Consider the following 12,397-nt stretch of genomic DNA (forward strand, 5'->3'; position numbering starts at 1 on the left):
CCTTCCTTCCTTCCTTCCTTCCTTCCTTCCTTCCTTCCTTTTTTTTATTTTAGTTTTTTTTTTTTTTTTTCAATCTATTTGAACCAATATGGGTTTATATGGGTTCAGCCCACGCTGTTGCTCACCTCTCTTGCTTAATCTAGATCTGAATTAATTGAGAACAGCCTTGCTTTTCCGTTATGAGCTACTGATGCCTCATTATTGATGTTTTTGATGTGTGAATGTAGCCAGTGCTTTTGCACTGATTTTGATAGCACAGGTAAGAACTGCCAGGCAGGGCCAGCCTCCAGCCCCAGGAGGGCACCCAGCTGTTACCTGCTCTGGGGGCTGCATCTCCTCCTGCTCTGGGAAAGCCCTGACCCAGGGGTATTGGCCAGGGGGAGAGGCAGGTGGACCTAAGAGGGATGGTGGGCAGTGCTAGGGCTCTCCACTGGTGTGGCAGAGGAGTGGGGACTCATCCTGGAGAGGTGGACAGCAAGACTTGGCAAAGCTGGAAGGGGTAGGGACCTACTTCTTGTCCTCCAGGCCCTGGGACCTTGTGGCTTGTGGGGACAGTGAGACCTCCAATGCTGGGCCAGTTGCTGGGGCTGGGACATGTGTCTTCCTCTGCTGGTGGCCCAATTCACCTCCTCACAGAGGGGCGGCCATCTGCAGGAGATGCTCCAAAGCCTGCCTGAGATCCTCCTGGCTCCTTGCCTGGGAGCACACAGGAATCCCAGGGAAAAGACAGAGCAGAGGAGGCCCCTAGGGATGTCCAGTGCTAACACCAAGGTCCAGCAAGACAAGGGGAGGTGTGCTGCTCTGCCCGACCCTCCCCAGCCAGCCCCCCAGGCCTCCTCCATCTGCCGCCTGCTCCTGCCCGCCTGCTCCAGGCAGCTGCCGGGGTCTGCCTGAGTGCCTCCAGATGTGCGGGCGGCCAGCGAGCCAGATGTGCAGCGCCGCTGGGGGCCCCCAGCAGCCGAGGGATGCTGTCAGCACACCTGTCCTGCGCAGCCCCCTGGGGCAGTGGACTGGGTGCCCCTGGGGACCGCCCCAGCCCCGAGTGCTACCATCCCCTCTGCTTGGGAATCGGCAGGGCTGTGCCCCCCTCCAGATGTCTGCCTGGACCCTGACCCCCATTTCCCTGCAGCAAGGCCTGTCTGAGCCACGCCAGCAGCTGGGCAGGCGCTGGGAGTGCTGCAGGCCTGGGGGAGCGGAGATGAGAGCCAGCATGGCGGTGGGCTTGTCCAGGCAGCTGGGAGCCCAGGGAGGTCCCTAGGGAAATGCAAGGTTCTGGGCTACGGCAGCCAGCACCCCCAGCCCTGCTCTGCTTGGGCCACACAAGCCGTGGTACCCCATCTGCCCACGTGTCATGAATGGGATGGAAGGTGGGGGAAACTGAGGCAGTGGTGCCCCTGTGATGGTGCCAGGCCTTCCTCTTGCCTGTAGAGTGAGGGGACAACCCTTGTTCATGGGCAGCATGACAGGGTAGAGATGATCCTGAGGGCACATTGAGTGGCAGCCTTGGTGTCTGATGTCCTGGAGAGCCCAGGACCACTGGACTCCAGCCAAAGCCCCTCGCATGTCCAAAAGGCAGGGATTCTGTGAGCAGGGAGGGAGGACAGAGCAAACGTGCAGGCAGTGCCTGGGCAGAACATGGCTCCTCTGCTCTGGCACCTTCATGGCTCTCAATCGCAGGCTGCTCAGGGGACCTGAGCGCTGGTGCTGCCCCAGCTACAGGGACCCCTACCCTGCCTGGTGAGGAGGCCAGAGTCCCTCCCTGATGGTGCCAGGCAGCCCTGTGCCCACCCCATCCCCTCCCCACGGTGCTGCGAGCCCCTGGCAGCTTTCTGGTGCCCCTCAGCACCCCATGGTGGCTGTAGATCCTGGGATCCCAGCTGTGAGAAGGGCTCTGCTTGGTCAGAGACAGCCTGGCATGAGCTTTCCCCAGGCCAGGAGAAGCTGCATGGGAGCCTCTCCTCCTTCTTGCCTGTGCCCCGTGGGGAAATGGGGTGATGCATGGCCCCACTGGGGACCTTCAGCCCATCCTCCTCCTTCCTGAAGCTCTTCTCATCCCAGGAGGCCCTGCAGCCCAAAGCATCCCTGCCCTGCCCCAGCCCTTCCCCTTGCTCTAGGGCTGTTTATTCACTCTGCAGACACACCACAGGCAGAACCATGAGCTTGATTCTCAACAGGCTTTTGGTGGAGCTGATTTTGGGGCAGCAGGTCTGGGCAATGGGATTAGGAGCTATTATCTGTATGAGGACACCCTGGGGGATTGCAGCCTTGGAGAGACAGCTTCCTGTCTCAGGATGGGATGGGCAGCAGAGCCCATGGAAGGCTGTGCAGGGAGCTCTCCCTGGCCAGGAGTTGCTGTAACTATCAGTTGTTGTTCCTTGATAAGAAACTCTCCAATGGTGGCTGCCAGGATGGGATGGGACAGGGCGGGATGGGATGGGATGGAAAGGGAGGGGACGATATGGGATGGACAGGACGGGACGGGACGGGACGGGACGGGACGGGACGGGACGGGATGGGATGGGATGGAATGGAATGGGATGGGATGGGATGCCTGAAGTGTGCCAAGCCCCATGGGACCATCTCCAGCCCCCTAAGGTGCCCCTGGCAGCAAGCAGAAGTTGGGCTGAGATGAGAGCTGGTGCTAAGGGACACATTCATGATACTGAAGAGTGATGTAGAGAATGAGCAGCTGGGAAGCTTGGAAAATGCTATATCAAGGCACTGTGGGTTGCTTGCTGAGGGGTACAGCTACACGACGTTTGAATCCCTGGCCCCTGCCAAATCAGTGCTGCAAAGCAGTACCAGGAGAGCTGCTGCTGCCCTTTGGGCTCTTGGTCACAGTCAAGGAAAATCCCACCAGGAGAACGAGAGAGAAACTTTGCAGTGACATTTAAGATGTTATTTAAAGGAGAGAGTCATGAGTAAGTCTGACAAACTAGATGCTCACTTATAAATACTGCATAGTATTCATTAAAATATTTTTCAATATTTTGCCAGCTGCTGATCAAAAATCAAAGTAGCCTTGAAAAATGTACAAGACTTGTGAGAAATTGAGCCCGGAGCCTCAGAGGACACATTTCCATGAGAGGTGCCTCCAAACAGGCACAGTCCTGGGGAAGATGTGGTCTGTGCTGTCTGGGCTCCCTACGCCATGCCCTGCTCTGGGCTTTTCACTGCCCTAGAGGCTTGTGCCTGGCACTGTCCTCTTCCCTGGCCAGCCGCTGGGGCAGGGCATGGTGTACAGCCCCCGGGGCCATTCCCACAGTTCACATCAAGGCTGGACTCAATGCTCTGCCTCAGCACCCAGACGTGCCCCCAGGGGTAGAGCCTGGTGCCTCAGCTTCTTGTTCCCAAAGGGCCATGACAGTGGGACTGTGTGCCTGTGGGGCTGGCAGTGGGTCCCAACGGGGCCTCAGCATGGCCTCCTGGTCCTCTGTGACCTCATGGATAGAAAGGACTGAGCTTCCTCCTGCTATCTCTGGTGCTGGGTGATGTCCACCGTGTTCCATCTCACTGCTGACCACTAGCCCTGCTTCACAGGCTACAGCACCAGCAGGATATGGGGACACCTCAACAGGGTGCCCCTGTGCCCCACAACAGCAGCAGGACATGGTGAATCTCACAGGCAGCACCCCTGGCTGTGACCCCCTTTTAGGGACAAGGTGTTCCTCCGGAAGGTGCATGTCCTGAAACCTTATGTCCCAGTGCCTTGGGGACTTTGGCTCTGCTATTATTTGTGTCTGGGTCCCTTATCTCAACGCCCCACCTAGCATGATGCTGACCATGGTCATCCTGGTGCCAAGGCCATGGGTGAGTCACAGCCCTGTGCCAGCCGAGGCACCACTGCTCAGGGACAATTGGAGGAAGCCGTGTTCCTTGGCAAGCCCTGAGATTTCTTCTGGGAGTGACATGGCTGGGGGCGCGCTTGTTAACATGGGCACAGGTCACACACAGCTCCCAGGGGCACACAGACAAGCTCGCACGGAGGGGGCTTGTCCACACACACAAGTGTGTGCAGAGAAGGAGGCACAGTGATGTGTGCACGCAATCTGCGTGTGCTCACACACTGGCACACGGGTGCCCTCGTGCTGTGCAGCCAGGCTGTGTGCTCACGGGAGCTGCCATGGCGAAGCACCTCAGCATCTTCTGCTGGCACTCAGCTCCTGAGAGCCCTCAAACCTGCCCAGGCTCTTTGCCACCCCTCCACTGCCTCTGAAACCTGGGTGCCACGGGGTCCCCGGGTGCCGCCCTGCCTTGCCCCAGCTCTGCTCCCTGCAGGGCTGCCTGCTCAGCGCTGCATGCCTGCGGGGTGCCTGTGGTGCTTGGAGGAGGCCAGAGCAGTGCAGCCGTGCAGGACAAGCTCCTTATAAGGCTGGAGACATGCGGGTGGCCGCTGCATTCCCAGGCAGCAAGGAGTTCCTAGAAGTTGGCTCCTGGTGCCAGAGAGCAAGTCCTAGAGAGCTGCGTGGGCCAGCCTTCCTGGAAGGAGTTGCTGGCCGCGGCAGCACCCGCCTTGTGCCAGCTCTTGCCCCGCCGTGCACTGCCCCAGCGGGGGTGGCTGTGCTCCCTGTGTGTCCCCCTGGGCCATGGCTGAGCATGTGGAAAGCCCTGGTGTGGCACCCAGCTCTCCATCCCAGCCCTGTCCCTGCAGACATGTGGCCAAGAGCCATCGCCATCGCCATTGCCATCCCTGTCCCCAGCCCCAGCCCTAAGCCACTGCTGGCCCCATTCCCCAGCTGGGAGAACACCCCAGGCTTGAGCCCAATTGTGTCCTGTGGCTAACACCCAGAGCTTGTAGCCCTGCAGCTCCTGCTTGTGCCTTGCATCCTCCTGTGCTACCAGCAGCACCGTGGGTCATTCCAGCTTCCTTGAATTGGGTAAAGGTATCTCCTGCTCCTGGGGTCTCCCCATGACTTGAGAGCAGTCCCACTTGCCTTGACACCACCGTGTGCTCAGGACACCCAGTGTGCATCCTCCATGGGTCCATCTTGTTTCCAGTGGCACCTCCAGTCCCACATGGACACCTGAAAGGTGCCTGCTCCCCATCTTGGGCATCCCCAACACTTACAGACCGCTTCCATCCCCTGACACTGCTCAGTTGCTCCTTGCAGACTGTGTCCCCTCCTCCAAGTGGCCAAGATGTCCCCACTGCCAGCATCAGCTCAGCATGTGTCTTGACAGGAGATGGCCACGAGACAATGGGCAGCATCCAGGACCTCAGAGAAGTGTGTGGACACCCTTGCACAGCTCCACCACTGATCTGTGCTTCCCAGAGGAGGGCATGTGGTGGACAGGCACCAGCACAGAGGTGGCAGGTCCCAACCCCAAGCATCCCAGCTCCTTGATCTGAGGATCCTGACTTCTGTGACCCCAGGATCATTTTGACCCTTTGATCCTTGTGCCATGGCCACTCGTTGCTGGCTTAGGGTGACATCTGCAGAATGCCTTTCTCCTGGGGGCTTCCACCAAAGCCTTATCTTACAGTGTGGCCCCCATAATCAGTCCTAAGCACAAAACCTTCCTGCAGAGTCACACCACACACACTTTCCCTTACTCCAGTCCTCAATGCCATTCACCCGTTGCTGTTCCAAGGCCTCCTGACCCTTGTGTCCTTTGCTGTGCCTCTTTCTCCAGCCTTCCTTGCAATTACCTTGTCTTAAAAAAAAAAAATAAAAGAGCTTTGTTGATTTTTTGAAAGGTGCCAAGTCAATCTGGTACAGTCTATCCCTGATAAACAGCCCTCCCTCAGGGCCTCTTGGGACCAGAAATAGCACAGGGGCTGGACCCGCTCAGAGCAAACATTCCTCCCTGCACACGCATGTCTGCTTCCCCTGGCTGCCGTCCATCCGTCTGTCCATCTGTCCGTCCCCTGGTAGCAGCAGCACCTCGGGGCACCAGTGCCACCGTTGCCTCCCTTAGGTCCCAGTGGTGGCAGTGCCCAGGGAGGGACACGAGCTCACCGTTCCTGCAGAGGAAACCCTGTACTAATTAACAAGTGTCACTGAGTCACAGCAATCCCCTGGTGGCAGCCAGCAGTGCCCCGCAAGTCCAGGCCACCCAGCCCAGTGGTGCTGATGTGTCCCCGGCTGTCACAGCATGGCAGGAGCACCTCAGGATGTGCTGGGTGCTTCAGCCACCTCCTGGGGACACGGCTGCTGTGGGACGGTCCTGCTCCTGCAGTGGGGACCAGCTGCTCAATGCACCCTGTACCCCTGTAATTGTGGCTGTCCCAACCTCTCCTGCCTCCATCCTAATCGTCCGTCAAAGGAGCAGGGACATGGGGCAGGGGCAGTGACTGCTGGGGGTGGCGATGAAACCCCTCTAAGTTGGGTGAAGGGAAGCAAAGCACCGTGCGTGGGTGCTGTCGGGCTCACAGAATGTCAGCATGGCTGAGGCCGGCAGGGACCTCTGGGTCCTTCAGGGCCAACCCTGCTCCAGCAGGCCACCCATAGCAGGGTGCCCAGAACCACTTCCAGGTGGCCTTTGAAGATCCCCAAGGAGGAGACTCCAGCACCTCTCTGGGCAGCCTGTGCCAGTGCTCGGTCACTGCACAGCACACGAGTGCTGCCTGGTGTCCAGAGGGAGCCTCCTGTGCCCGTTTGTGCCCACTGCCTCTGGTCCTGGCACTGCGCACCACCGAAAGGAGCCTGGCTCCGTCCTCTTTTTATCCTGTCAGGTATTTATGGACATTGATGAGGTCCCCCTGAGCCTGCTCTTCTCCAGGCTGAGCAGTCCCAGCTCTCTCAGGCTCTCCTCACAGCAGAGAGCTCCAGGCCCTCCAGCACCTCCGTGTCCCTTTGTTGGACTCCCTCCAGTAGCTCCAGGTCTCTCTCCTACTGGGAAGCCCAGCACAGGCCACACAGGTCTCCAGGTGTGGCCTCACCAACACTGAGTAGAGTGGAAGGAGGATCACCTCCCTCAACCTGCAGGCAGCACTTTGGCTAATGCAGCCCAGGACACCATCAGCCTTCTTTGCCCAAGAGTATACTGCTGGCTCATGGCCGCCTTGGTGCCCACCAGGGCCTTCTCTGCCAGGCTGCTTTCCAGCTGGGTGCCCCAGTCTGTCCTGGGAATTCCCTCGAGCCCAGGAACATCCCTGTCCTTGGAGCAGAGCCACTGCTCTTGCTGGGAGCGATGCCCTGTGCTTTCCTGTGGCTCCCAGCAGGAGAGACCAGTTGCCAACCCTCACAGATCTAGTATACGAAGAGCTTTTGTATTTCATGCAACAAGCAATGCTCTCTGAATCTTTGGCCTGCTGGTCCTTCGAAGACACATGTTTTAGAAAGCTGTGAAGAGGAAAAGGGTCTGGGGGTGTTGGACAATGCTCACCTGAACATGAGCCTGCAGCATGCCCAGGTGTCCAAGAAGGCCAACGGCATCCTGGCTTGTATCAGGACTAGTATAGCCAGCAGGACCAGGGAGGTGATCATCTCCCTGTACTCTGCCCTGGTGAGGCTGCACCTTGAGTGCTGTGTTCAGCTTTGGGCCCCTCACTACAAGGACATCGAGGCCCTGGAGCATGTCCAGAGAAGGGCTACGCAGCTGGTGAAGGGCCTGGAACACTAGTGTTAGGACTATAGAGGATGTCCTCAAGTTGTGCCAGGGAAGGTTTAGGTTGGAAATGAGGAGACATTTCTTCTCAGAAAGAGCAGTCAAGCATTGGAACAGGTTGCCCAGGGAGTCTGTGGCATCACTGTCCCTGGGGGGTTTTAAGGAAAGGTTGGACGTGGTGCTTAGGGACATGGTTTAGTGGGTGATGGTGGTGGTAGGCCGATGGTTGGACCAGATGATCTTGGAGGTATTTTCCAACCTTAATGATTCTATGATTCTATGATTTTCTGTGGTGTCTGCCTACTTTACACTGTGCTGAGAGAGTGCTGGGAGCCAGCTGAGGGAGGGACAGCACCTACTGCCCACCCCAGGACCTTGGCTCCCCAGAGCACATCCCACTGCTCCCTGGAGACAGTCCTCTTCTTCTGGAGGGGCTCCTGATACAATCAGTGTCCTAAAGCACCACAGATGTGACTGTGAGAATACAGAGATGGAGCACCCAGACCCTGCCCACCACATCTCTGCACATCGCTGAGCAGGGAGTGCTCCATTCCTGCTGGCTTTGCGAGTCCCACTGCTGTGTGATTCCCACTCCACAGACATTAGCAGTTGGGCTCAATGATCCTTGTGGGTCCCTTCCAACTCGGGATACTGCATGATTTTGTGATTTTTCTGACTCTTCTTGGAGCTTTCATCCAGCCAGCCTCCCCTGTGAAGGCCATTTGAAGAAGTGAGCCGAGCCCCTGGTGGGGTCACATTAAAACATCCAGAGCCTTCCAGCTTCTGCTCCAGCCTCTCTGTGTCATTGCACATTCACAAATTACCTGCCAGGCCCCCAGGCTGCCCCCTGGGACAGAGACCCCAGCCCTGGGAATGGGCTCAGGGCCCTTGATCTGTGGATTTGGGACCAGAGCCCCCGGTCCTTGCTCTGCTCCTGCTGGAGCAGCTTCACACCATAGGGCATCGTGGTTGCTCTCTCCCTCTGCAGCCTGTGCCATCTGCAGACAATATTAATTGTGTTTTTCATCCATTAATCACTAATGACATTAATCATGTTGTCATCCACAGCAGTGTTAAATAGCGGAGGACTGCAGGAACTCACTAAAAACAAACCTCATAAGTGATGGGCCTCTTCACTGAGAGCTGACAGTCAGCCAGCTTTCGATTGCTTTTCACGTATGCCATGTGGCTTTTATATTGTTTAGTCTCTAATTGAGATCCGGGGCAGTATTGAATTACCTGTCCCACAGCTGTGCACTGCATCGGCTGGAACCACACCAGTGAGCTGTCGTGTGCTGGACACCGTCCCCCACATGTGCACATGCAGTGGCTGCTGTGCTGTCGGCTGTCCATCAACATCTCACAAATGTGGTCATTTTGCCTGGCCTGTGGCCGCCCGTGACCGGGGTCAGGCTGGCAGGAGTGTGACTGCGGAGAACCAGCAGTGTGAAACATGGTCCTCAGCTGGGATGCTGAGCTCCTGCACCTTCTGGTGGGAGAGGAAGGCGTCCTGGGGGGAAGCTTTCCCTGCCCCCCCACGGTGTGGTGGGATGGGGGCTCTGGAGGCTCTGACTCACAGCAGAACCATCTCCAGCAGTAGGCCAGGGGCTGTGGCTTTGTCCACCTGAGGCTTGGAAGCCTCCGGAGATGGAGATCCCCCCTCCTAACTCTTTTGCTTGTTCTCACACTGGGATCGTCTCCAAGAGCCAGTATTGCATCTTCAGCACAGGAAAGAACATGCCAAGTCTTAGCCAAAAAATGCACAGTCTCAACTTTTCTACCAAGAACAAAGAAATGTTTCTCATGGGCTGCAAAATACTTTCAGTAGGGAATGCACTCCCTGTTTTCCTTGCCACAGTAATGTACAGCTCACATCATCACATCAAGAACACTTATGTGCATAACTGATGCTTAGCACTGTTTTTCCTCCCTGTGGCTGAGGTCTCTGAGCCCACCTGTGATGGAGTGCCAGTCCTTCAGCAGGCAGACATGGCAGGCAGTGCCTCCTGCCAGGTCCCCACACTGCTCTCTGAGGACTCACACCACTGTGCCTGGAGCCCGGTACTAGCACAGTGCTTGCGGTGGGAGCAGCAAGTGTGGTTTCCCCCCCCAAAACCCTGACATTTCAAGATTTGGTTTTGTTTGGATTCAGAATGAACCCAAAGCACAGAACTTCTCCTGCCGGCATTTTTTTGGGGGGGATGGGGGGGTTGGATGCAACGCCCAGGCACAGGGAATTCCTGGGAACGCTGACTTCACGCTACTCCTCTTGCTGCTCTGTCCTCCGGCCAAGGCGCAGGCCAGCCATGGGGGCCGAGGTTCTCATGGAGCGGTGAGCGGAGGCCTGGGGCTTGCAGACTCTCTGGGCTCCTGGGCTGCTGCCCGTGCCCCAGGCAGCCGCTCAGGAGCTGGGGGAGGTGGAGGATGGCCAGGCAGCAGGTCTGGCAGTTTCTTGGCAGAGTCTGACTACAATCAAACCGTCTCCACAAAACATCGCGATGAGCCAGCACATTCCAATGGGGAAATGTCTTGTCTAAGTGTTTCTGACCAACTCTCGTGCGGCGGCTTTCTCACTTTTCCTCCTGGCTGTGTTTCTGAAGGAAAAAGCTCTTCAAGTACACAGCCCTGGCTGGCGATGCTGCAGGTGGGACTGTGCTGTCTCAGCTCTGGGGTCCCACTCCAGGCCCTTCATCTAAGCTCTGACACACCTTGGGAGAACCCCACCAGTGCTGTGCTGGGCTGCCCAAGGAGCCCTAAACAGACACGAGGGGAAGAAGGTGTGGGTGCCTTATGGTTTGATCAGCCCCACCTTGTAGCTGAGCACTGCAAAGAGCAAACCCTGAGAAGCCAACCACACCAGGCAGCAGGAGACCCCTAGAAGACCCCCTGAGACCTTCAGCACTGCCACGATGGGGGAATTGGATGGGATGGGGCCAGGAGGAGGTGATGTCTGTGAGCCAGGGCAGGTCTGCTGGGGCTGGTGGGAGGTGGTGAGGTGTGGGGACATGGCATGCACATGTGGGGGGCATCTCTAGTGATGGGAGGGTTTGCCCACTGGCCAATCTGTGGGCTTGTGTTTGGTGTGTGTGTCCAGTGGTGCTTTGTAAGCGGGCAATGTGGAGTGATGTGATAGCTGCTCGTGAAACTGGGCACGTGTTCAGTGGCACGGGGATGCTCCTGTGTGCTACCGTGGGTGTACACACTCGCAGGACGGAGCACACCAGCCGTGTGTGTGGGAGCGATGCTGGGCTGGGGAACCACATTCATGTATTGTTCTCCTTTCAGAGGCACTTTCTGGGCTGAAAGTGGATTTGCACGGTTGCATGGAGGATGCTGTGCCTAGGACGGTGGTCCTGTCTCCTGCCCTCAGCAAACTGACCCTGACCGGGACGTGTGAGGGGAGATGTGGCCCCCCGCAGATCCCCGCTCTAGGCAGCTGATGAGGTGTGACGTGCTGGGGGCCAGTAGCAGCGCGTAGCCTCTCCCTCTGCAGCGCCCTTCCTGTGTGTGCAGCCGGAGTGAAAACACCTGGAGCCAATTTCCAGCCCCAGGAAAAAAATAAAAAAATAAAAAAAAAATAAAAAGGCGAGGCATTCGAAGCCTCGCTTGGTAAACAAGCACGGTGGTTGGGCTGTTTTCTTTTCCCTGGGAAGGAGGAAAAGGCCATGCGTGGGACAGCCCAGGGACACTTGGAGCGAGATGAAGTGTGCGAGGCTGCTAGCAGGACACCTCCGTGCCTGGCCTGGGCAGGGACGCAGGAGACTTGGACAGAATCGGTCAGTCTGGGACTGGAGCGGCCAGCTCGTGGCCGGCCTTACAGTGTTTTGGAGAGCAGGAAGCGCTGTCTCTGTGGTGGTGAAGCCTCCTTCCAGCCCTGGCGAAAGTTCAGCGTGAGGGCCGTCCCCAGCTCAGCACACACGGAGGCCACGGGGAGGCCGGGCAGGGCTGAGACTTGGGAAGCAAGGGACAGCTCAGGGGGGACAAACAGGGGTGACCCGTGAGCAGGAGCAAACCCTACATTGGTGGTGCAATCAGGAGACTGCTAGTAAGCCCAGGAGAGGGAACGGGGGTATTGCACAATGTGCATCTCCCGCACAAGGTCCAGGTGGCACTGAGCACTGGCTTGGAGGAAGGGTGGAGAGTGAAGTCTGCAGGGGGTGGAAGATCCAGCCAAGTGAAGCCCAGCAAGGCCAGGGGCAGGCATCAGAGGAGCACAGAAGTTGCCTCAAGAACTGATCGCTGCACTTGTGTAAAATCATGAGCAATGGTGAAAAGCAGCAGAACGTGGGAGGGAGGCTGATGCAGAGCAGCTTCAGGGAAAGCAAAGGATGGAGAGAGAGTCTGGCAGTCTGCATCCCACTTTTATTCCCAGTTAAATAACAGAGCACATCGTACGAGAGAAAGTCATTAAGTGTCAAGCGCCAGATTTCAGCAGAGCTCAGTGCCAGGTTCCCCAGCACTCGGCACCACAGCCAGGGCCAGACTTTCCAAAAAGCCATCTCGTCTTGGAGCTACCGCCAGAGCCAGGCTTGCAAAAGAGCTCGGCTGCCCAGGGCTCCAGGAGGCTTTTTGGGTCTGGCTCATGGGGACCTGAGCACCCTCCTGGCCCTGCCCTGCTGCAAAACGTGACAGTGGTGTCCCCAGGGGATGTGCGGTGTGCCCAGCGAGAGGACCCTGCTCCCGTCGGGGGCTGGTGCATGCAGTGTGGCTGGTGCCATTTCAGCCCTGGACCCGGCTGGCTGGGGCTCCTCAAGCAGAAAAGCAACACATCGTGGGTTGTCGGCTTCCTGTGGGAATTTCTAAATGAATAATCACTGCGAACATCGTGAAAAGCATTTTAATAGTC

At 57.6% G+C, this 12,397-nt stretch overlaps 1 protein-coding gene and 1 long non-coding RNA gene across 2 annotated transcripts in view; one reads left to right on the forward strand and one right to left on the reverse strand.

Annotated features, from left to right (window-relative positions):
- Nucleotides 1–3,785, reverse strand: part of ABHD11 (abhydrolase domain containing 11) — a 41,325-nt gene extending 37,540 nt beyond the window's left edge. Inside the window, exon 1 of the mRNA XM_035343421.1 lies at nt 3,767–3,785. Coding sequence (XP_035199312.1) covers nt 3,767–3,785 — 19 coding nt within the window. The remainder of the gene's footprint in view (nt 1–3,766) is intronic.
- Nucleotides 3,786–9,433: 5,648 nt separating this feature from the next.
- On the forward strand, nt 9,434–11,129 carry LOC118176420. Its single transcript, XR_004755400.1, has 2 exons — nt 9,434–10,494; nt 10,837–11,129. It is a non-coding gene; the product is annotated as an uncharacterized LOC118176420 (long non-coding RNA).
- Nucleotides 11,130–12,397: the final 1,268 nt, after the last annotated feature.

This window comes from Oxyura jamaicensis, chromosome 19 (genome assembly GCF_011077185.1).
Source record: "Oxyura jamaicensis isolate SHBP4307 breed ruddy duck chromosome 19, BPBGC_Ojam_1.0, whole genome shotgun sequence".
NCBI lineage: Eukaryota > Metazoa > Chordata > Aves > Anseriformes > Anatidae > Oxyura > Oxyura jamaicensis.